The 24,818-nt window shown below is 40.1% G+C and overlaps 4 protein-coding genes and 1 non-coding gene across 5 annotated transcripts; 3 read left to right on the forward strand and 2 right to left on the reverse strand.

The window, feature by feature from the left end:
- Positions 1-2,481: 2,481 nt before the first annotated feature.
- LOC4577701 (hexamerin-1.1-like) lies at positions 2,482-4,981 on the reverse strand. The gene is made up of 3 exons (XM_001237380.3): positions 4,671-4,981; positions 4,480-4,607; positions 2,482-4,406 (listed from the first exon to the last, which is right to left on the reverse strand). The coding sequence occupies exons 1-3, from the start codon at positions 4,780-4,782 to the stop codon at positions 2,550-2,552; spliced, it is 2,097 nt and encodes a 698-aa protein (XP_001237381.2). The 5' UTR covers positions 4,783-4,981; the 3' UTR covers positions 2,482-2,549.
- A 3,507-nt stretch (positions 4,982-8,488) lies between these two features.
- LOC1269055 (trypsin 3A1) lies at positions 8,489-10,023 on the forward strand. The gene is made up of 3 exons (XM_307636.5): positions 8,489-9,031; positions 9,095-9,426; positions 9,503-10,023. Exons 1-3 carry the CDS (start codon positions 8,726-8,728, stop codon positions 9,696-9,698), a joined length of 834 nt encoding a protein of 277 aa, XP_307636.5. The 5' UTR covers positions 8,489-8,725; the 3' UTR covers positions 9,699-10,023.
- A 945-nt stretch (positions 10,024-10,968) lies between these two features.
- Positions 10,969-11,039, forward strand: Trnag-gcc (transfer RNA glycine (anticodon GCC)). Its single transcript has one exon. It is a non-coding gene; the product is annotated as a tRNA-Gly (tRNA).
- A 2,537-nt stretch (positions 11,040-13,576) lies between these two features.
- LOC133393746 (trypsin 3A1-like) lies at positions 13,577-15,067 on the forward strand. Its single transcript, XM_061660023.1, has 3 exons — positions 13,577-13,978; positions 14,052-14,383; positions 14,444-15,067. The coding sequence occupies exons 1-3, from the start codon at positions 13,577-13,579 to the stop codon at positions 14,637-14,639; spliced, it is 930 nt and encodes a 309-aa protein (XP_061516007.1). The 3' UTR covers positions 14,640-15,067.
- Positions 15,068-17,995: 2,928 nt separating this feature from the next.
- On the reverse strand, positions 17,996-19,364 carry LOC1272469 (trypsin delta). Its single transcript, XM_311381.5, has 3 exons — positions 19,053-19,364; positions 18,650-18,981; positions 17,996-18,582 (listed from the first exon to the last, which is right to left on the reverse strand). The coding sequence occupies exons 1-3, from the start codon at positions 19,362-19,364 to the stop codon at positions 18,387-18,389; spliced, it is 840 nt and encodes a 279-aa protein (XP_311381.5). The 3' UTR covers positions 17,996-18,386.
- Between the last annotated feature and the right edge of the window lie 5,454 nt (positions 19,365-24,818).

Raw genomic sequence — 24,818 nt, forward strand, 5'->3', positions numbered from 1 at the left:
ACATACAATGGTGTTGAGGACCATGCATGCGGCCCGCTGGCCGTAGTTTGGAGACCCCTGAACTAATGCATTCTTCTACAATCTTAAACAAGGTCCTTTAAAAATGAATATTAAGAAAAAAGTTTCCAGAAATCAGTTTTTTTTCTGACCAGTACCAGTTTTTGTACTCGACATAATTAACGAATAAGTCTACAAATTACTTATAGCAGGCAAAGTATGGATGGTCTCACTCATATTTGATGACTTTAAGTGTCCAGACTATTTTTTTTCTGTCAACCCTGAGATTAATTTTGATCCACGTTATTTATACTTAATAGTAGCAGTTAGTCAAGATATTTGCTCACTATTCGAAGCATAAGAACAACAATAAAAATGCAATGTTTTTATCATAATATTTACAATAATGTTCTACAAGATATTTACGCTATTAAAAATTAACAATCAAATTGCTAATTATTAGAAGGACATACGACTAATGATGCCACCCCTAAAATATAGAGCTAGTTAAATTTTAAATCTCAATGTAGTTTTTGGAGGTTTAGATTAGGACAATTTAGAACTAGTGGCCGACGGACCAGGAAGCTGAATTCCGTAGTTAACAAGAAGAGGAGCTTATTCTTGAGATTGATTTCGAACACGGTTTTTCTTATTACTTACGCCAAATCCGATCAGTGGGAGCAACATATTACTTTACTTCAAGTGGACAACAAATAACAGTTACGTTAATGTTTAGATAAAACAAATACATAGTAAGGTAAGTGTACCAATTATGGCATTATTATGTCATAAAGATACCGATTTTACTCCTGTAAAAATAAGTATTGGGTAAAATTTCAAACTTCTTGTTTCATGTTTTCTTGAAACCAAAAATGTGTAGAACACGAGAGTATTTTTTATTTTGACTCAGTAATTCTTGAAATCGTAGAAATTCTCAATTTAAAATTGCATCTCAAGGTACTAATTATGGCTATAATGTTCCTAACAATTCGCCATAGCTGTACCAATTGTGGCTATAGGCCAAAATACGTGGATATCTACACCCAAAATTATTTTGTGACATTGTTTTAACTCAAATCAAATAACAATAAATTCACTGCATCAATATGAGTATGTAACCACCATTAAATACGTAAAATTAATAGTTAGTTTCAAATATCCCTTTTTATCATTAGTTGTATTGATAGACACGCTTTATTAATCGCTCAATTGATGTGGCTGACCTTTCTAAAATTTTGCTATCTTACATCTTTCTTATTATACCCTGCTTAGACACGCTCCATATCACCTGACAATCCTTCATATCTCCTGGAAGCTATAGCGAAGCCAGCTACCGTTTCAGCGCGATACGCATAAGAGGACAAATCAGGTGGACTGTTTATATTTTTTGAAATGAAAAGTTGTAGCCATTGTCTAACCTAAAGGATCCAGCGAAAATTTACCTGGGTAGCTATTAAGCGGCTTCCGTGGAGACATAACGACGTACTACCAGCTTATCATACGGGATGTCAGTTGTTAGGGCTTGAAACTTTGGAAAAGAGAAGAATGGTTGCCCAAGGAATTTTTATTTTTAAACTATTAACTGGAAGAATCGATGCACCTCTATTGCTAAGTCAAGTAAATTTTTATGTCCCTACTAGACCTTTAAGAACTCGACAATTTTTAATAACTGATTTTCGTTATCGTCTTTTCTGTGCTAGGGATCCGTTGCTATTGATGTCCAAGAATTTTAATTTATTTTCAAATGTTATAGACCTGTCCCTTAGTATACCAAAATGTTCTAGTGTCATACGAGAATGCATTATGTCTAGTTTTAGGAACACATAGTTTATAAGACATTAGTTTTAATTGTGTATGTAGGCCATGGAGGCTCGATACTTTATAATAATAAATAAATAAATAAACCATCCTCTGGCCAAGACTAGCCCTAACTATAAATCAGGGAAGAACAAGAGCGCACATGGCAATAGGGCGACCCGAGCGGCGTCAGATCACGCTTTTTTCGTATGAAAGTCATTCAAGAATGCATTATTTTGCTGGAATAGTTTCGATTTTATAATACTTTATGAAATGCGATATTTAGTACACCGATGTTCAGTTATACCAATTATGGACACACGCAAAAAGGCACATTATTGATGAAATCACGGTAAATTTTGATGTGAAGTCATTACATAACTAACATTTTACAAACAAAATGATAATTTTAAGAAAAAAAACTAAAGTTAGTTACCTCATAATCAATAATTTCCTACAGTGTTGCTCTTAGCCAAATGATAACAGATGCCAAACATCTTGGCAACACATTTTAAAAGGGTGATATTATACAAACGGAAGTGGCCAACAACGGAACTAAAGATGCACAAATGTGTTAAAATGTGCATATATGAATTGAAAAATCCATCCGTGGTTTTAGAATGCAAATAGACTATTTTAGAGCGAGAATAGTGTTCGTTATAGCCACAATTGGTACACTTACCCTACTTATCTTTATCCAATTTTATTAAAAAAAAACATATCAGCCTTTAATACGATTGCAAAAAAAAAAAATTTCAATGTGATTCGTTCGTTTGATTTCCATCGACGTGATACACCAGCACATCAGTAAAGTGCATATTTTTGGTAGCAAAATTGCTAAAGTTGATCTCACGATCAAACGGAAACCCGAATGGTAGTGCATCAATGTACTTCGAGCCCGACCCGGTGCCGCACGTGTACGTTGTATCAAAGGTCGAAAACTGTGGTACCTTGGGCGGGTAGTAAGGTGTGATGATGAAGAAGAAGCTCAACGGATACCCATTCGGTTGACCCTTGGGCAGCAGCAGCCGATCGGGCCAACCGCAGTGTACCTCTGACATGTCGAGCACGAACGGTTCCTCGCCCTTGTACGCTTTCATGATGCGCATGTACAGCTCGGAGTACGTCGTCCGGTCCCGAATGTCGTAGTAGAAGTCGCGCGTATTTCGCTTGATCTGATTATCACCCACCACCAGATCCACCATATACTGGTCCATTTCAACGAACAACTTCTTCATGTACTGGAGCTGGCTAAGGGAGTGCATCTTCGGTCCCATGTACATCCGCACCACACCCTTTCCTGCGTACTGGGAGCTAATGTTCAGCACGTAGCTGAACGGTTTATGGTTCAAGCGTTGCTTTCTCGCGTACACGCTAAAGTTCCACGTCGAATGCTCACCACCGTAGTTGAATCCAAGCCCATTGCTAATATCCACATCGAACGGTTCAAAGTAGGTGAACAGTTTCTCCACCGAAACGCCCTTTATCTCAACACCCTTGAACTGGAGCTCATCGACGGTGTACGGTGGTAGATAGCTTTTAAAGTCCGAGTAAAAGCCCAACAGTCGCTGATAGAACTGATAGAACACGGGATCACGCATCGACGTTTCGTAGTGCATCAGTACACCGGGCCAAACCTCGCTCGGCGACCCGTAGTAGTCTCCCTGGGCCAGTATCATACGTGCCGACGTCTCGATCATCTTGTAGTAGTCCACATTCACACTATCAACGCTGCCGCTCACAAGATTGCCCACAATATCGATCGCTTCCGGTTGGCGTAAGCTGATCCGCTGTCCGTCGCGCGTTACCACATACCCAAGATCGATCGCTTGCCGCACGCGCTCCTCATACGCCTTCAGTCCATTCAGCTTGATCGGATCGTACGGGCGCCACAGGAAGTTGGCTTCACGCGAACGGAATGGAACACCGTTCCAGTAGCGTAGCATAGAGTAGTACCCGGTGCTGATCGGTGCCTCCCAGGTTAGCTCCTGAATCGGTCCCAAACCATTCGAGCTACGCTCAAGATAGTACCGTGCGAGCAGCTGCTGATACATGTACAGATACAGCTCGCCTCGGCGATCATTCTTTAAGCCGAGCTTATCACCACCCAGGAATGGCGCGTAGTCCATCATGAAGTAGTAGTAGTAGGAGTTCAAACCCACATCCTCCGTAAAGTAGGACAGCGATCCTTCGCCATAAAACTGCGTTGCAAACCATGCGGTGTAGTTCGCCAGTGCTAGATTGTTGCGCTTGTTCGCGTAGAACCCGTAGTTCGGGTCAAGTGCGCGCTTATTCGTAGCGTCTTGGAACACATCGCCGTCGAAGAACAGGTGCGGATGAATTTCGTAAATGGCTGGCAGTACGATACCCTGCAGGTCTTTGCGGTGCAGCACGGAAAGGGTCAGTGCACTAAGGAACATACCCTCGTTGAGGTTGGCACGCGCCCAGACCACATTCTTGTAGTACGTATCCCAGTCGATCGCATTCTCGAAAAATCGGTACAGCTGCACTGTCTCCTTAGCGTACCAGTAGTTGTAAATGGTGAAGATTTGTCCCTTTTTCAGCACGCCCTGCTCGTACGTCTGTATAAACTCAGCCACTTCGGTATAATTCTGAAATTGGATAACGAACCTCTCGTTGACACTTCTGAAGGAGAAACGACTCCCTGTGAGATGAGCTACATACCGTATACTTGCTCGGATCCGTAACCCACCGTGACGTGTACGGAAGATACTCTTCGAACGCGATCGGTTGATGCAGATGGCGCAAAATCTCGAAGAAGAACTTTTGCTTCACTAGAAACTCTTTATCAGCTGTAAAGGTGAGTGAAAGGTTATGGAAATGTTTGCAATGATTCGCCCAACTCATATACTTACCATATTTGACCGGCAATCCGTCCACCTTGGCTTGCGTTATCGGTACATAGGTACCGTGGCAGAACGACAGCACGGTTCCAAGAACCACCAACCAGTAACCCGCCCGCTGCATTTCGTGTTCGATCGCAAAACTTCAACTGTACACCTCACGGTACCGTGCACCCGGTTTTATAGATTTGGCCATCTACTCCGTTGATAACGTTGAAGGTGATGGCGATGACGAAATTTTGGTTATATTTCGCGCCTTTCATTGGTATTGGTGGTGCACAATACGGATGAGATGTGCAAGGAGCAGTGCATGCTTGCTGATAAGAATATTTTTTCACGTCCATGCGGTTGCATAATATTGATAGCAAGTGTACAGTTTTACAAGCTCCAGTTAATCTAGAGTGTTGGCGTAGGGCAGTTAGGTGAACCAAAATATAAATAAAAAACATTTTATTCTTTTTGAATTAGTTGCTTCACTTTCATATTCCTTCTTTTCAGTATATTCAATTCGTTTGGTATTCTACTGTTAGGCGTGTGTTGTATTTAATTCATCATTACCCTTGTATTTTGCCACCCTAATGATACATTCGCTAGCCACTTTAATCGTCAAACGTTGGACCGATACCGATTGGAGTCATTCCTCTATAGCAGGGGTTTCAAAAAGTAAAGGTAAAGATTAAAATAAATAGCTTATTTTTTAATAATGAATTCTGAAGAACTTAGATGTTTACTTTTACAAGAATCAGGATTCAATAAAAGAATACTCATTGTAAAGGAAACGTTAAAATGCCCCTCAACAACATTATTTGTGAAGCAATGCGGTACGCGAACTGAAAAGTTTGGATACCCCTGCTGTATAGCAAAGATAGAGTATCCGGATGTGAGGTACAATCATGTCTAGTAAACCTATATAAAGCCAGCCTGCTATCGCGTAGTACATTTGCGCCAAGAAGAACAATGCTTTGATAAGCGCCATAAGGTATGCCACGTATCCGTATTCGATTACTAAAAAACGTTCGTCGCTTGTGATCGTTCAATTGAAGAAAACCCTTGGTGTAGAAAGAGAATATAGAGAATAGAAAGCTATTCATCAAAATTAACTAAGGAGAAACTAGGGTTTTCTGCCTTAAAAAAAATCACGACTGTCAACCGGAAGATTAAAAACCACTAGAAGTCTGTTATATATTGAACTACTACTAGTACGATAGGAAACTATATTAGTATAAGTTAGCAAGAAACAGTCTGCACTCATATTACCACTCTATTGTTAAAATTAGTATAAAAGGGGCTCAAGCCTCATTTCGGGATCATTCCCCGACAGTACGTGAAATAAAGCACAGTGAAACATAACATAGTCGATCAAGATTCTGCATAAAAACATCAAGATCTCGTAAACACACATCAAGTACCGGAGCAAATTGATTGAAAGCAAAGGAAATTATCCCCAAATTGTAGGGAATAGGGATCCATTAGAAGTGAAACAGTCGACAAACGGTGTTTTATCACTTTTGAGCAGCTGCTGCTAGTATATCTGTAAAATGTATTAACTTTGTCAATGCCAACCGAAAAAAATATCATATGACTCAATAATCTAACCAAAATTAAAATCACTATTCTAGTTTTCATAACTGTTCATAGACTAAGCCAACTCACAGTCGTTTTTTCGTTGTATTGTTTGAAAGTAAAAACAAAATTATAATAATTTATTTATTTTCATATTTTACCAAATATTCACATAGTATTATTATTTACATCGTCTCTCGCAAGTGCATCTTCAATGACAGTACGAGAGAAAAAAAATCGAATTCGGAAAAATAGTCTTTCTAACTACAACGACACACAAAATTGTCAAACATACGTTGTGCACACTCTACGTATTCTCAATAAGTGTCAGCAATATGACAAAAATATGGCAACAGTTTCAATCACACCGTCCGAGAATTTGAATCGTTGCCCAGAGTTGGTATTCAGTTGTTTATCAATTTTTTTTCTTCAAGTTTTAATTTTCCTTCAACGACAAATACTATGCATTTCGAATTACAACTATACAGCGCCTACCATAACTATATGTACAGCCATTTTTCGCGATTTGCGAAAAATTCGAAGAAGAAAGATAAAAACAGTGAATGTGTGAATTATGCAAAACACTATTTCACATATCTGTATATTTTCAAAGTTTAAGGGCCATTACCACATGACTCATAACAAAAAACGACTTCGACTACAAAACACGAATACAAAAAAAAAGATCTAAAAACATTTCGATTCTACTAAAACATCGTTGCAGTGGTATTTGTGTCGCATTGGTTTAACCGGATCAGTGTTCATTGTTCATTAAATTGGTAAGGTTCTCATGGCAATTTAAAAATATTTCTTTAAAATGTTTTAACAAATTTTGGTGTACATTTTCAAAATTATTTACTTATTTTATTTAAATTCAGATTACGGGGTTTTTCAAGTCACTTTCGAATGTAAACATTGTTATTCACCGCGTGCTTAACATCGCAAGATGATAATCCTCATTAATTTGACATTTCAGTTCCTTTACAATAATTTTTAATTTCTCCAACAAGATTTTCAACACAACTCAAGCTGGATTGAGTTTGACGTGTTGTTTGTTATGTGTTGAAAATCATGTGTTGAAACTGAAATTTCATTCTGAAGCAAATAAACCTGTTGAAATACATCTTGGATGCGGTGAATAACAATGTTTACATTTGAAACTGACTTGGAAAACTCTGTATTACGGCTTTGGCCGTATTTTCATTTTCAAAATGATTATGAATGATTAACTGCGAAAAAAGTTTTTTTTATATCTTAAAAAAATCATTCTGATAATTATAATTTTAAACCTCATAAAACCTTTAAAAAAGTTATAAAATCACTTTTTAAAATTGTAAAAAAATGTATTTCTGTGAAATCGTCCTAAAACATGTCATTTGCATTTTTACGATTTTTAAATGCATTAGTTAGTATAATAAATCAATTTTTCGAAGTGTCTTTATAGTTATGGCATGACCCTAAATTATTTTATGGTAAGTCATGTAATGGCCAGTCTGGTGGTACAGTCGTCAACTCGTACGACTTAACAACATGCCCGTCATGGGTTCAAGTCCCGAATAGACCGTGCCCCCATACTTAGGACTGACTATCCGGGTATGGTAACAATAAGTCACTGAAAGCCAAGCTCACTTCTCTAGAGGGTACAGGCAGGCCTTGACCGACAGCGGTTGTTGTGCCAAAAAAAAAAAAGTCATTTAATAATGGTCCTTAAACTTTGAAAAATATGCAAAGATGTAAAATAGTATTTAACACAATTCCCACTTTCACTGTTATTATCCATCTCTTTAGGATTTTCCAAAAATCACGAAAAATGACTGTCCATATAGTTATGGTAGGCGCTGTACCATTTGAGTATTGAATGTCGCGTACATGCGTGAGATAACTATTCAGCTGACTAAACACAGACGTTTTATGCAACCAGATTAACTCGACGCAGTGTTCAACGCAGTATATAGAAATATTCATAATCTTCATTTAAATTCATTTACGTTTACGATTCATTTACGCATTTTAATCAATTCATTTTCACAATATTCACAATATTAATGCATATGCTGAAATAAAAAGTTACACATTAATGTACATTATTTGTTTAGATCTAATTGAAAGACAAGCTAATCAAGTAGGTTTTTATCAATTTTTTGCGCAAAATGTAAAAAAGCAAAACAGATACATACTACAACATAGTAATTCAGCAACCATACTATCCCCAATTGATATGTCATATCCCATATCGCTCATCGAAAGAGAACATTTCAGACCATATGAATTGGGTCGTAAGCAAAACAATCGCTTTAAACGAATTGAGAATATGCATAGAGGCAAGATGCAAAGAAAAATCTGTTTCTCCAATTCGAACGAAACACTTGTTTGATTTACATTAACAACTGTTACCGACAAACAATCCACAGTCTACGCTTTACCGTACCTGGTGCCTTAAATCCTCTTGTGCCATAAATACGTAGGAAAATGTAGGAGTTTACCGTAAGTGTCTCAAAATTAAAATGCAATCAGTGATGGTGATCGTCGGTACTGTGTTTTTGGCATTGTGCTTTACGAATGTGCTTGCTAGTGACCGTCTCGTGGTGAACAAAACTGTAGAAAGAAATGGAAAATCAAACAAAATTACACAGCAGTCCAAGGCTGGTTTTTTGCGCATTGTTAATGGAAAGAATGCAAATATAGCATCGTACCCCTACATAGTGCGTTTGCGTGTGAATAGCGCGGGTGTTTGTGGTGCTAGTATTATAACATACACGCATGTTTTTACTGCTGCTCACTGTCTGTACAAGAATCAGAACCCTGCTTCGGTAAGAAGACTATCCATGAGCATATCTGCTTTTTACGCCCGATGTCTCCTAATATATTCACAGATCACGTTGTACGGAGGCAGTACGTCGCAGACTAGTGGTGGTGTCGTGTTTTTCGCTAGCAAAGTCATAATCCATCCGTACTACAACCCAGAAACACATAATTACGACGCGGGGATAGTACAAATAAAAAATTCCTTCCAAGGATACAAAAATATTGCTCCAATTGCTCTCCAAGATGCGGAAGTTCCTAGTGATACTACATGCTACGCGGCAGGATGGGGTTATAACAACTATGACCGAAAAACCTCTCCAGACAATCTGCAATATGCCACTCTGCAAGTAATATCACCACAACAATGCTCAGCAGCATGGAGTAGCTATGCTACACCACAGTAAGTACCAAAAACGGGTAATTTTTCGATTTATTCATTTTTTTTCTACTTAAACGTGTTTTTCTTATTTATACAGATTTATTTGTGCCCAGCAAAACAATAATGGTGATGTATGCAACGGTGATAGTGGAGGACCATTCGTTTGTAACGACAAGCTAACGGGTGCCACCTCGTATGGTGGTGTAGCTTGCCGTGGCAAGTTACCTTCTGCGTTTACGAAAGTTTTTGCTCCAGCCATTCGTGAATTCATTCGTAACATTGCGGGAATTTAAATTATAGTCTGCTCCCGAGTGACGCGGTTTGTGCGTTCCCGAGGAATCCGCCTAACTCGAATATCAGCGTAAGTCGAGTTTTGGGGTTTCGGCCAAAATACAATTGATAACTCGATAATTTTTATTTAATTTAGTACTTCGCTTGATCTGTCAAATTTAGAAAACTGTGTATCTCCGAATCCGCGTAAGTCGGGAACTGCGCTACTCGGGAACAGACTGTATAATGAAATGTTAATGAGTACGTCAGTTGAAAATAGTTTTACATGACGAACATTTTCAATAAAACTCGTCAGAGATTGGTTTTACTTATGCTGCTTCACTTGAATTGGCTTTGGAGTGGCTAGGCTTTCATTTTTTCACAAGTTTTTTGAGTAAACCACTTTGACCGCGGGCCTGAAATCGTAGTTTTTTGAGTGAACAGAGCACGTAGCGCATGGAAAGAAAGCGATGACAACGACAATTATTCGTGCTACTGTTATCACTCTTTTGTTTCATTGCGATATGCAGTATACCACATGTTGTTATCGTTCTTTCTTTTCTCCTTCATTCGTGCTAGAGAGAATCGTTTAACTTCAGGTACAAAGCTGAGCGGTGAGCAGAAGCCGTCTTAAAGTACTAAGAGCACACTAAGCAAGTAAGTATATCGTTATGAAACATTAGCATCCAAATAGCCGATACGAACATACCAAAACTGTCAAAGAAATACAAAATAATTAAATTAGTCTATACACATAAAGACGACATTATATGGTCTTCGATATTATGTTCTTAAATATAGAATTTGAAAGATATGTTAACTTATACACTAAATGACATGTCCGAGGTAAAAGTATTTTTTTTCAGTTTGGGTGCAATATTTGAACAGCAATGACATCAAATAAATGACTATAACATTATTTTGTTACAGTACAAAAAAATTAAAGAGTATTAGCGGTATTAAAATGATTAAAAACTATTTTCAACATAAATTAAAAACAAACAATTAAAACAATTCATTTAATCTCACCGTTTACATGTATACCGCAGCATACCATCCAAATATATCTCTTTAAATATTTTTTTTTGAAATTGTATCGAGCACATATTGTTACAGATTATTAAACTATTGTTTATTTAATACAAATAATTACAAAAATATACATATGAAATAAATAATCAATGCATATTGTTCTCTTTCAAATGTTTTGTAACAATCTACGTTTCGCGATAAAACCGCATCGCCATCAAAATAATATATTCCAAAGCTACATTAATGCGCTTTAATCATCAAGCATCGGTGGTTCAGTGGTAGAATGCTCGCCTGCCACGCGGGCGGCCCGGGTTCGATTCCCGGCCGATGCAAAAAATTATATATTTTAAAAATAAATATAAAGGTGGTTGTATAACACTCTAATTTAAGATAACACTAGCACACGATCGATTCCGTGATACGGCTGAAACATATATATACAGGGCGTTGGGATAATTTTGACAGTCACCTACGGAGTAAGAAAAAATTTATTTATGGCAAAATTAATCATCGAGCAAATTTTTGTTTTAGAAATAGTAGCTTACCATGTATTTTATTCATTTTATTCAAAATATCCGCCCTCGGCTTCTATTACGGCCTCCACCCGTCTCTGGAACCGGGAACAAGCCCTGACGACAGTTTCGCGGGGTAGGGCCGCGAAAACGGACCTGATTTTCGCCATCAGCTCCGCCTTGGTGTTGCTGGAGGGTCTGCTGGTGTCCCGTTCCACCGCGCCCCACACGAAATAATCAATTGGATTAAGATCCGGGGAGCTGGGTGGCCACACATTCGGCGCCACAGCGTACCAGTCTCCATGGAATGCTTTAGCAAGTTGAGCAGCTTCTTGGCGTTCCCCAACCGACGCTCGCGGCCCTTCTCTGTCAGCAACTGACCTCTTCGGCGCTTGTAAGAGAAGTGCCGGAGGTCGTCATTCAGGGCCATTTTCATCGTGGATGGTGCCACCCCCATTTCACGTGCCAACGGCCGAATTCCGATCCCCGGATTTTCCATCACGCGCGCCTGGAGGTCAGCCAGGAAAGCGTCGGTCCGCACGCAATCCCGACGCTGAGAATGTGGTTTTCGTGCTGCCACCGCTTCGTCGTCGTCGCTGTTTTCTCCCAGCTCACTCCAGATCGCCTTCACCGTGTTCAGCGAACACTGCACGCACTGCATGATGTCGCGGTTGTCGCGTCCGGCGCGGATCATCATGATGCATGTGATCCGCTTCCACAATGTGCTCTTTTTTGGCATTTTTTTATCGCGGGATGTTTTTGCTGCTTGTTCTGTGCACTTTTAGCTTTCGAATGACGTATTGCTTGTTTTCCTATGCTAATTCGATCACGAGTTATAAACAAAAATGTAACTGTCAAAATTATCCCGAACGCCCTGTATATGATTCGCATTCAAACTGGGCCAATAAAGGAATTTATTTCCATGCTTGAACTAGCAACTAGAATGATGGTAAAATACAATAGCTTTCTTAAGATTACTTTTTTCCTCAAATACCCGAACTTCTATGCTAAAAAAGAATTTGTAGTTTTGGGCATGCGAATCTTGCTTTCGTTGGCACTACAGATGTGCATACTGAATAAGAGTGGGCGAATTACTTGAATCATGTAAGTGAATATCACGAACCAAATCACTACGATGTGATTCTATGAAACGTCGCGCTTTTCAATAAATGTTATTACTATTCGATCCTTTCAAAATTTATTATTTAATTTAATTTTTATTACCCATGTATTATTTCTTCTAAAGAAGGGTCAGCATCTTTCCTAAACTCGATCGAATTCGTAGCGATTGACATTATGACATAAAATTGTGGAAAGTGGCCGTGTATCTGTCCCTGTCTGAGTTAAAGAATGTATCGCGTTTAATTTCTTAAAACTGCCACTGTCTACGATTAGAGCAATATCAACATGAAGATACTTCCGTCTTTCTTAAACCTTGCTTGTGATGATGATTATTGCTAAAAATGATCTCAATTTTATGCACGTGCTCGTGCATCAAGCGTGTGCTTGGATAGATAATTGGATGCGGAATTTCCCTAACTTACCTCTGGGGTGAATATAAGACAACAGGAATAATTCGTTTAACACTATGGCCAAAACACGCTGAGTACACTCTGCTGACGATAAAACACATGTTCAAGCTGCAAAATGTGTGTCGATCCACATACCCTGATCGAGAACAACTACTACCAGTTCATACGATAATTTTCATTTTCGATCTGTTTTTGTATCAATTATTGATTAAATGCAAAGCGATGTATTTATTTGCTTAAACTCTTAATCACATGTTTGCAGTGTGCTGACATTAATCATGCTTATTCTATTCTGATTTTGATTTAATTCGAATCGGAAGAATGATTCGCAAAGTGCACTTTTCCATAAAGTGGTACAAGAGCTATGGCCAAATTGAAACAAAAACTGAAATGATACAATCTTGATTAGACTCTCATTTGTCATCATTGCTTAAATAATGAATAAAATTATACTCGCTTTATATCACTGTTACGTATTACAAGCGCAAGCAAGAGTGATAAATGTTAAACATATGCAATTGTGTGATTGCTATTCAGCTGAGTAAATACAGAACATTCACACAATTTGCCTTAAGGTTCTGCAGTCTTCCACTCATTACACAAATAATACGTTTAGGAGAAAACCATTTTGCAAACAATCTACATGCTTAGTTTAAGAAACAGATCCATATCAGCATAATGCCTACTATGCTTGGATATTTCAATACCTACAACATTAATCAAATAAATAATACTATTCTTTACGTGGGAGATGTAGAGACAAGTTGCAAAAAATCTGTTTCTCGGTATGAAACAACACTTGTTTGATATACATTAACAACTGCCATGCAAGAAAAACAGGTTACGCTTTGCAAAAGCTGGTCAACCTTTTGTGCTTCGAATAGGAGAGAAGAGGTTCACCATACCTGTCACAGTATAAAGATGCAGTCAGTGATAGCGATCGTTGGTACTGTGTTTTTGGCATTGTACTTTACGAATGTGCTTGCAAGTGACCGTAATGTGGAGAATAAAACTATAGAAGGAAATGGAAAATTGCTTTTAAGTTCAAGCCAGTTGGAGGCTCATTCGGGACGCATTATTAATGGAAAAAATGGCAATATCGCAACATTTCCCTACATAGTGCGTATGCGTGTGAATAACGTTGGTATTTGTGGTGCTAGTATTATAACGTACACTCATGTATTCACCGCTGCTCACTGTCTGTACGACAATCAGGATCCTGCCTCGGTAAGAAGACGATCCATGTGCAGTCGTGTTCATAGCTGCTAATGACGAAGTATTCAATGTATTCACACTACAGATCACGTTGTACGGAGGCAGTGCATCGCAGACCAGTGGTGGTATCGTGTTTTTCGCTTGCAAAGTCATAATCCATCCACAATACGACCCCGAGACGCAGGATTACGATGCGGGGATAGTTCAAATAAAGAAGTCTTTTCATGGATACAAAAACATTGCTCCAATTGCTCTTCAAAATGCAGAAGTTCCAAGCAATACTTCCTGCTACGTGATTGGTTGGGGGTTGACTAATTATGATGTAAAAATTACTCCAGACATTATGCAGTACGCAATTCTGAAAGTAATTTCCCCGCTGCAATGTTCAGTCGCATGGTCAAGTTATGCTACTCCGCAGTAAGTACGAGCTTTGTGTATCTCTTGATGTATTGCTACATTTTTCCTTTTTCCTTACAGATTTATTTGTGCTAAACATACCGTTAACGAAGATGTATGCAACGGTGATAGTGGAGGTCCATTTGTCTGTAACGGCAAACTAACAGGTGCCACCTCCTATAGTGGTCAAGGCTGCCGCAGCAAAATGCCATCAGCGTTTGTTAAAGTTACCGCTCCAGCCATTCGTGAATTCATTCGTACCAATGTTGGTATTTAAGTTTGAATAAACTGTAATCTTATTACAGAAAATTTGTACACCGAATTTTTTATAAGACTGATAACACCATTTTAATAAGACTGATAACACTATCAGGGCCGGTCTGGTGGTACAGTCGTCGACTCATACGACGTAACAACATGTCCGTCATGGGTTCAAGTCCCGAATAGACCGTGCCCCCATACGTAGGACTGACTATCCTGCTATGGTAACAATAAGTCACTGAAAGCCAAGCTCACTTCACTAGTGGGTACAGGCACAGGCAGGCCTTGACCGACAGCGGTTGTTGTGCCAAAGAAGAAGAAGATAACACCATTTGGTTTCAAAAATGCAATGCATTTGATTGTTGGTCATACTGTTATTGAACACCAGTACTGAAATCAATCACTATTTTCTGCTTTTCGCAATAATCAATATCAATATTTGCTACTTGTAATAAATTTATAATTTAAACAACATTCGTATGTTTTTAACTCTTGAACTCACCTAAAATTTTAATCAAAATCAACCTATGAATATTGTAGAATGTAAACCACACGCTGCCCAGGGCGGCTATTGAACATCGAGAGTTAGACCGACCCGCTAGAAACCAGACTGCAAGCTGGCATTCCACACCGGCTAGGAGCAGACGAAGATGTATCGCTACACCGGCCACGAGCGGACAACGGCGACATGCGCAAGTAATGCGACACGCAGACCGATCGTGAGAACGGACCAATGCAGCCAGCAACCAGCGGCCTCGTTAGAACATTAGCTCGTTAGGTTTAGTCAGTCGAAGTCGAAGTCTAGAATCAGCAAGATGTAGTTCATAGTTTAGCTTTAGTCAGGAGTAATCCTGTTAGTGTAAAATAAAAATCTTTTTTTTATGGCCAACCGGTCTAGATAAAGATTAACTCGAGTTTAGGTTAACATCTTTTCGAGACGGTCTGTTTGATATGGGCAATTGATCGTCCAGGCGATCATGGAAGTCTTTAAGAGACTTTCCCTACTGGAAGAGTTCGAGCAAAAAGGCTTTACCTTGGGTGCGGAGACACTCCATGCTCATAAATTGAGACCAGTAATATTTTTTTGCGAAGGATTTAGTCCGAAAACTTCTTCTTCTTCTTCTTTGGCACAACAACCGTTGTCGGTCAAGGCCGGCCTGTACCCACTGGTGAAGTGAGCTTGGCTTTCAGTGACTTATTGTTACCATAGCAGGATAGTCAGTCCTACGTATGGGGGCACGGTTTATTCGGAGCTTGAGCCCATGACGGGCATGTTGTTACATCGAACGAGCTTCGGTCCGAAAACTAGCTTCTGATAAAATTATTTAGGTTTGGTGTAAAATTATTCAGTTGGGTTTCATGTAAATTTTCCCAGCCTAAACGAGCCTAAAAATTAACGTCTCATGTAGAACTATAGTATGTACTCAGTAAAAAATAAAATATGCAAGCAAAATGGAGATTTTAAAATTATACACGCACTCATGCATACACAATACCACCACCCAAAATATTGTCAATGCCATAATATCACAAATTAAAATTAATTTAAAAAAAACACTCAACCTACTTGAATTTGATTATTACACTTTTTTCGTTTCAGCGTCGATATCATACACCACTGACATTAAGAATGTCGCATTGTTTTATTATTCCGATGCTGCTTCATGGATTCTTTAACTTCCTGTGGATTGAATGAGTAGTTGGATGGGTGAGGCTACTAGGACAGCATGGTAGACGTGTGGGCTACGATAAACCATTAATGGGGGCCTTCACGATTCTAGTTAGTTTTTTGTATGGAGTTTGACAGTTGGAGGCTGAAATCATGTAAACACTCCATACAAAACCACACAAACTAGCCTGCAATTTTCAGTCTAGATTATTCTAGCCACAAATCTAGAATTAGATTCGAGTACCTGCTCGAAAACACGGGTTTGTTTACATTTATCCCAAGGTGCATTAAAGAGATCACGTGGTGGAATCCAGAATCAAAGTGCATGTAGCCCAGGTGGTCTCATAGCATGTTTTATAACCAAATTTGAATATCACTTTTTGACAGGATGGGTGAAAACTTTTGTTCAAACAAGCTTTCTGAAGGCATGACGAATACACAAAACACTCTTAAAATCTTCATTCAGAAACAGAAGCGATAAAAATCAGTCTTCTAAATTCATACACCTTGGGATAAGCCCACCTGTATATTATACCCACATAGATAGCTGCTCGAAAACTGATATACAATGCAAACAGCTGACAGGCTGAAATTTCAGCCTACGAGCTTAAAACGGAAAGGCCCCCAATATCATATTATTGATTATGATCAGTTATGATTTAGTTATGATGATCAGTTATTATTCAAATTGACTCCAAAGCTAATGAAACGCACCTGTAGCGATTTCTTTGCTCCGATTTATTAGATTAAAAAAAGCCTTCTAAAGACAAAATCTCGCTACTTCCGTGGTTCTTGCAAGCAAATTAGCATGATGGATTTGGCCTTCTTAGTGTCTAGTGACCAACAGTGTCTATTCATTAAAAAGCACAATTTGCGTATATTTATTGAAGACACACAAATTATGTTAGTTTTTTGGCCCAATTTCCTTAATCATAAGATTGTCTTCTTCGTACTGCTGAGCCAAATTAATCTGTTTGCTTCCTCAACACGAACATGCTGGTCCGATTTCTTCCCCGTCTATCGACAGGATCAACCCACAATACGTGTGTTCACATATTAAATCAAATGATTTAATTGCTCAATTTGTATGTTCAGATTAAAAGAAAAATTCCGTTCATCTATGTTCTCCATCGTATTGAGTACAACACATAAAATACCCGAAACAAATGATGGTCTTTCGAATGATAAAATCCCCCGTGTACTGGTAATCCTTCTCCCTTTTCCATTTCCGTAACATTCTCCTTTATCACACCTATCCTCCCTAGCTCCTAAGTATCATTAAAATTACAATAACTCTTGGCAAACCAACAAGGCAAACAAATATGTCATGAATGAATGATTGAAGGAAGAAAGAAAGAATGAATGAATGAATGAATGAATCATCTTCCTTTTAATCAAGAAGGAAATTTTATTAAAGCCAATACGAAGCGCTCAAAGCAACGATACTTTCTTAAAAATGGATTATGCAAAATTCTTCGTAACCCGTGGGGATATTAGGATAGTAAATTCCTTCTTCACCACGCCCTCCATTCATCTCTTTGCATTATCGATGAACAAATCTATTGACGCGATGAACCTAAAATTATGCTCATATGGTTAGATTTTTATTGAACTTACCTATAGTGGTTTTGATACAGCGAAATATTACAAATTCTCGCTATCGATCGGAGTTGCTCGCTGTATAAAAGTATGCCGTAGTAATGTAAGTAATTAAACCGGTCGATTATATTTATTAAAGGATAGTGTTTGGAGCATGAAGCAACATATTAACAGGTACTTATGTCAGGTTGGCTGGTAGGCGTTGCGGGCACGTTGCGTGGTAGATTCATGGCAGTTTATCAGTGAAAGGCATGCAAGTATGTATTCACAAAAAAACTGAATTGTTCTGAAACAAATATTTGCAATAAAAAGAGCGAAGATATACCCCAGCTGCGCAGATATGAAAGTGTTTGTTAATGTTGATTTGAATGGTATACTACTCATCCAAGAATTGTTAGCAACATTGGTTTTGCTGAGCTGTGTGAAATCACGTTATTGTAGAAATCACAGAGAAGTTATTGTAGCTAGCATGGTGGTAAACCGTTTTATTCGTACTTAAATTCCTGCTGTGTTACGAATAAATTCGCGAATGGCTGGAGCAGTAACTTTAGCAAATGCAGACGGCAATCTGCCCCGGCAACCTATACCACCGTAAGAGGTTGCACCCGTTAGCTTGCCGTTACAAACGAATGGTCCTCCACTATCGCCTTTGCATACATCACCGTTATTGTTTTGCTGGGCACAAATAACTCTGTAAAGAAAGATCATGTTTGTAGCTTCGCAGCAAGAGATTTGCAAGGTCCACATTTGTTACTTACTGTGGTGTGGCATAACTACCCCATGCTGCTGAGCATTGCTGCTGTGTAATTACTTGCAGAGTGGCATATTGCAGATTGTCAGGAGTGGTTCTTCTGTCATAGTTATTCAACCCCCAGCCTGCCGCGTAGCATGTAGTATCACTAGGAACTTCTGTATCTTGGAGAGCAATCGGAGCAATATTGTCGTATCCTTGGAAGGAAGTTTTTATTTCCACTATTGCCGCATCATAATCATGTGTTTCTGGGTTGTAGTATGGATGGATAACGATTTTGCTGGCCTGAAACATGACCCCACCTCTGGTCTGTGTTGTACTGCCTCCGTATAGTGTGATCTGCCAAGAATTAATGTTTCAGGGTCAGCAACAAATGAAGACACTTTTCAAAGAATCACCCCAGTTCTTACCTTGGTAGCATTCTGATTCTTATACAGGCAATGAGCAGCAGTAAAGACGTGCTTGAGCGTTATAATACTTGCACCACAAGCACCAAAGTTATTCACTCGCAGGTGTACTATGTAGGGGAACGATGCAATATCGCCGTTCTTCCCATTAACAATGCGTCCTGAATAGAATGATTTGATGCCCTTGGACTGATGTGAAGTTGCGGTCACTTTTCTATTCTCTTTCCTGTCTTTACCCTCCACGTCGCTGGCAAACACGTTGGTAAGGCACAACGCCAAAAACACAGCACCTATTACCAGTGACACTGACTTCATCTTGATACTGTAGCTGTTATGGCTAATATCTTCTCTCATATTTAAAGCACAACAGCTTTGGCAAAATGTGTAGATTCTAGACTTTTTGTTTGTAACAGCTGTTGACGAAAGCCAAACAAGTGTTGTTCCGCATTGGAGGAACAGATTTCCTGTTTGTTACTTTTAAATTTCTTTCAACAACAGAATTGCGATATTTATGATTATTTATACGTATACTGAAACTCTTTTATGTAATGCAGGTAACGTCTATGCACAGTGCACACTGTCATAATCAGTAATACTATCTAGAAGGCGTTCGTAGTGTAGAGATAACAAATATACAAAAAAAAGACTTATTTCATACCTTCTTGACCCCTGTTGGTTATTTTTTATATGCATTGTGAGAGAAATAATATTCCGCTTAGTATAAAACAGCATGTAGAATGAAACACTGCAACAAGCTCTTCTCAAGAGTGTTCACTGTATTTACTCAGCTGATCCAGTCTCAAAACGCGTGTCCGCGACATACGTCAATCGAACCTTGTAAAAACACTTGTTTCACATCAAAATCGTATTTCCTGTACTATATAAATTACAGAAAATCCAATTTTATACATGTTTTTGATCATGATAGTACAGCAAATATTATACTTTTTTTCAAGTTATGTTTAGCTATAAGAAAATTCAACCGAAGTTTCATCCGTTGTTGATACTGCCACAAGAAAGAATGTGTGTTATTTTATTTTTTTACAATTACTTTTATGGAATTCATAATTATTTAACATGATGCCTATCAACCAAGGACCCAGCGATATTATTATTATTATTATTTATTTATTAATCTTCAACGGGTTAAGTTAAAGTTGAGATGTCGAAGTCGAAGCAATCCGAGACAGTATTGAAGACAGCCGACATGCGGAACATAGGGTCAGACCGACCAGCGCTGGAACGGGGTTGAGCGAACCGTAGAATTTCTCTAGACCTAAGTGTTCGGGATGGTGCATAGATATCGACTCGATGCAACAAAGGCGATGAGTCGATAGAGCCATTTAGCAATCCAGCGATGAAAGAACACTGTGCATTGCGTCTTCTAACCGAAAGAGGTTCAAGGCCTAGAAGACGGCACCGCGCAGCATACGGAGGAAGATTATTGCGATCCTGCCAGGGAAGTAGGTGTAGGGCGTATCGCGTGAGTTTACGTTGAATCGCCTCAAGTCGAGCAATTGAAGAAGCAGTAGTTGGGCTCCAGACTACGCACGAATATTCCAGAACCGAACGAACGATACAGTTGTAGATAGCTTTGATGCACATGGTTGGTTGCGGAATTCATTAGTTGTCCGGATAACCACGCCAAGTAATTAATTTCCTCTAGCTACAACGTCATCAATATGCTGTTTAAAGTTCAAACTAGAGTCAAGCAGAACGCCCAGGTCTTTGGCATGATTTTGTCGATTAATTGCAGTGCCGTCTATGAAGTAGGTACCAGTGACTGGGCTCCTGCATCGACTAAAAGACACACAGTAGCATTTCTCGATGCAGATAGTCAGTCCATTACGCTTGCACCACGAACAGAAAATTTCGATGCAGTCTTGCAGCAATGTACAATCACCTGTGTTGTGAATAGGCGCAAAAATTTTTGCATCGTCGGCAAACAGACTGATACTGTCGGGAGGTAGAGCGAGGGTAACATCGTTGATGAACAATATGAAGAGAAGCGGGCCAATATTGCTTCCTTGTGGCACACCCGAGCTGCTGACTATTTCTTTGGACATGTGCTTATCAATTTTCACGATGTATGTGCGATTAATTAGGTAAGACTTAAGCCACTGTACGAGCGAGCTGGGAAGTCCTAGCTTATCGAGTTTAGCGAGAAGAATTGCGTGCGGAAGAGAGTCGAATGCTGCTGTCAGATCTGTATAAATTGCATCGACTTGAGCTCCGGCATCAATTTGACTAGTGCAATAGGTTACAAATTCAACCAGGTTCGTGGTAGTCGACTTTTTTGGCACGAATCCATGTTGATACCTAAGCCCGTATCAACATGTAGCTGCGGCATGCATGGAGCAGATTTTTGTATATCACTAGTTCGAACACCTTGGCAATGGCACACAAAGATGTAATACCCCGGTAGTTGATGGCATCTGTCCTGTCGCCCTTTTTGTAAATAGGAACCATCCAAGATTTCCTCCATGTTTTGGGATAGTAGCCATTGGCTAGCGATGCATTAAACAATTTTGCAAGGATAGGTGCTACTGTCGTTTGACAGCGTTTCAGCACGGTAGAAGGAATTCCGTCGGGTCCAGGAGCGAAGGAAGGCTTTAGTTGCGCTAGGGCAGATAAAACGATCTCACTGTCGATGAAAGGAGTGCTCATGTTAATTGCGCCAGCCGGAGTGTTGACGAGAGCAGCATCAATGATCGGTATCATTCATGGCCGGTGAAAAGCAATCTGCAAAGCGATCCGCGAAGAGAATGCACATTTCATTAGTGTTGGCACTTGTTGCTCCTTTGTACGTAATGGATTTCGGTGTATGCGTGGATTTTGTTTTGCTGTTGTAGAAGCGCCAAAACGAGTCAGGCCACCTGCAGAGGTTACGTTGAATTTTACTCAAATATCTGCCATATCGCCTGTTATAGCTGCAGTATAAAGAGTGCGTGTCAAAGTAGATCGAGCGAGATCTTTGGCAGCGGCGCGTTTGGTAGTGACGATAAGCAGCTCTTTTTACACGTTTGAGTCGTTTGAGTGTGCGGTCCGCCCAGGGGGGGTTAGGTTTAGGACGCTGAACTGTGACGCATACAACAAAGGCTTGCAGCATGAAGGACGAGAATGAACATACTGCTTCGTCAAGTGAAATAAAATTGGAACAATGAAAGCTATTGTTAAACATTGATATCATGTCGTTCAGTTTCACATAGTCAGCTTTAGCAAAGTTATAACGATAAAATGCGGTTGTCGTCGAGTTTTGTCGAGTCGTCGAATTGCGTCGAGTCGACGAGTTAATACGTATATTGAAGTCAAACGCCGGATGGTAGGAGTCAAGGGGTACAAGCGGAACAACACTTGGAAAGACAGGCGAACACAATTTAGCTGCAGCATTGTTAGCGTAGAGCAGGTCAAGCATGCGTCCGTGCGAATTATTGATGTGATTAAGTTGCATTAATCCGTTAAATTTAAATCCATCCACAAAGGTGTTGTTGGCCAGTGAGCGCGCAGTTGGTTCATAGTGCGTGATTGATGAGTATGTTGGCGAGGACGAAGGATCAGCTATGGACCAGCTTATGCTAGGCTGATTGAAATCGCCAATAACAAACAGCAGATCCGAAGGCTTCAGTGTGAGAGTGAAGCTGCTGTTACAATCATGTAGAGAGCGAAGAGTCGATATCTCGGAGCTAAGCTGCGGTGGAATGTATACTACCATGACGTACAGATGTGCGTTATTGCAGGCGACGCGCACACAAATATACTCGAGAGAACGATCACGGGAAGGTAATTCTATCGACTTGTATGCGTTAGAAACGGCTAGCAAAACACCACCACCACGAGAGCTAGAGCCGCTGAGAGAGCGATCACAGCGGTAAACAGAGAAGTTGTTGCTGAAGAGAAGAGCAGATGGAATGTTGTCAACAAGCCAAGTTTCCGTGAGGGCGATGAGATCGAAGTCAGCCTCCGAAACAGCTAAGTGAAATTCTTTTGTTTTAGTACGCTAACCTCTAACGTTTTGATAATAGCAGCTTAAATACTCAGCGGTAGCGTTGTCATTGTGGCGGTTGGATAAAGCGGGTATACGGTAAGTCAATTGAGCTGCGTTGTCAGAGCATGAGGCTTGGCGGTGATCAGTACTAGTAGCTGGTGTGCGTGTTGTAAAGCGGTTTGGGGTGGCTATAGGAGATGAGGTTTGGTGGTCGTGTTGACGGGATTGAAAAAACTCACGTACACCGATACCGACGGGCCAGGTGGATGGTGTGAGTGCCGCATCTCGAAGGATAGCCGGGACCCTCACTTTGAATGAAAGCCAATTCATGCTGTCCACACTAACCCCTCTTCTCAGCAGGCAATACGCTATAACGTCATCGGTGGCTAAGCGACGCTTTACAGAAGCGACCACTTGTTCCACAGTGACGGCCGTTGATAAGCGGGATAGGCGGATCCAGATCCTATCTGTGAATGGCTCACGAGGTGCAGCTTGAAGCGGTGATGATAACGGATCGGTTCCCACCAGTTCATGCGGTTGTGTAGGTGCCGGCTGGACGGCAATCGTGGTGATGGTGTATGCGTTTGGCGATGACGCGGCACAAAGGATGTTACCGCGACTGTTTACAATTTTGTTTACACCAGGAGATGCCGAATCCTCGATTATGCGCCTCCGCTTTCTACCAGTAGCTGGTCTAGGATCAGAGTTCCGATTGTGAGGCGTGGATGCAGTTTGAAGGAGGGTAAAACCACTGCGAACTTCGGCGACAATAGGCTCAACGAGCTTGCCAATAGCTGCTACAGCTGAGTTGAGGGCGGCTTGGAAACCGACCTGGGCGCCTATTTCTTTTACCGAACGGCAGCGCGGATTTTTAAGCATGTTAGTGCAGCCAATGCAGCTCCAGTGCAGGTCGACATTGGACAATACTGCGTCAATCAGCTCGGGGGGCAATTTGCAACAGCCGCGGTGGAACGTAGCGTCACAATATGCACAACTGATGATGCAGCCGGTGGCCTCTAGCGGTTCAGCACACGAGAAGCAAATAGCCGCCATCGCGAAATCACGCGTAATCACAGCACAACACTGCTAAGCCGAGCAGGAAAAAACAGCAGGAAACCACAGTTGTGATGCAACTAAACAATTCGCCAAGACGAAACGATGATGTTAAACAGTTTAATAGTCCGTAGAATAGGCAACAATGCGATGCGACGCAGAAAACACAAGAAAATTATTGAACATTCACGGAGCGCGACGGAAATGCGGCCGAACAATTAAACGTCAAACGTCATTTACATGGCGTTCAATATGAGATTGAAATGAAAGGCTGCAACGCTCGTTCTGCACTACGTTTAAAAAGTGTAGAATTTTACAATTACAATTGTAGTAAGTTGGATCTCGCGCTGGCCAGGATGACTTTCAAACATTGTTAGGCAACGTCATCGTTTTGCCGAATTAGCAAGAACTGAGGTGGATTCTGTAGTGAAGCGGGCTTTTCGACACTCGATCATCCAGGCGATCATAGAAACTCTTAAGATGCTTATGGTTACGATGTCTAAACTGTTTCAATTGCTAAGTGTTCGCCTATGTTAACCTATGCCGTTTTTTTTTTGGTGAAAATTGTTATGTGTTATCGGTTCACCTGTTTTTCTAACACTTTGACCGCCGGCCTGACGTCACAGTTTTTGAGTGAGCGTGTAGCGCAAGAGAGGCAAGAGAGCGATGAGAGCGACAGTTTTTTGTGCCATTGTTATCACTCTTTTGTTTCATTGCGATAAGCGGCGTAG

The sequence above is a fragment of the Anopheles gambiae genome, chromosome 3, assembly GCF_943734735.2.
Source record: "Anopheles gambiae chromosome 3, idAnoGambNW_F1_1, whole genome shotgun sequence".
NCBI lineage: Eukaryota > Metazoa > Arthropoda > Insecta > Diptera > Culicidae > Anopheles > Anopheles gambiae.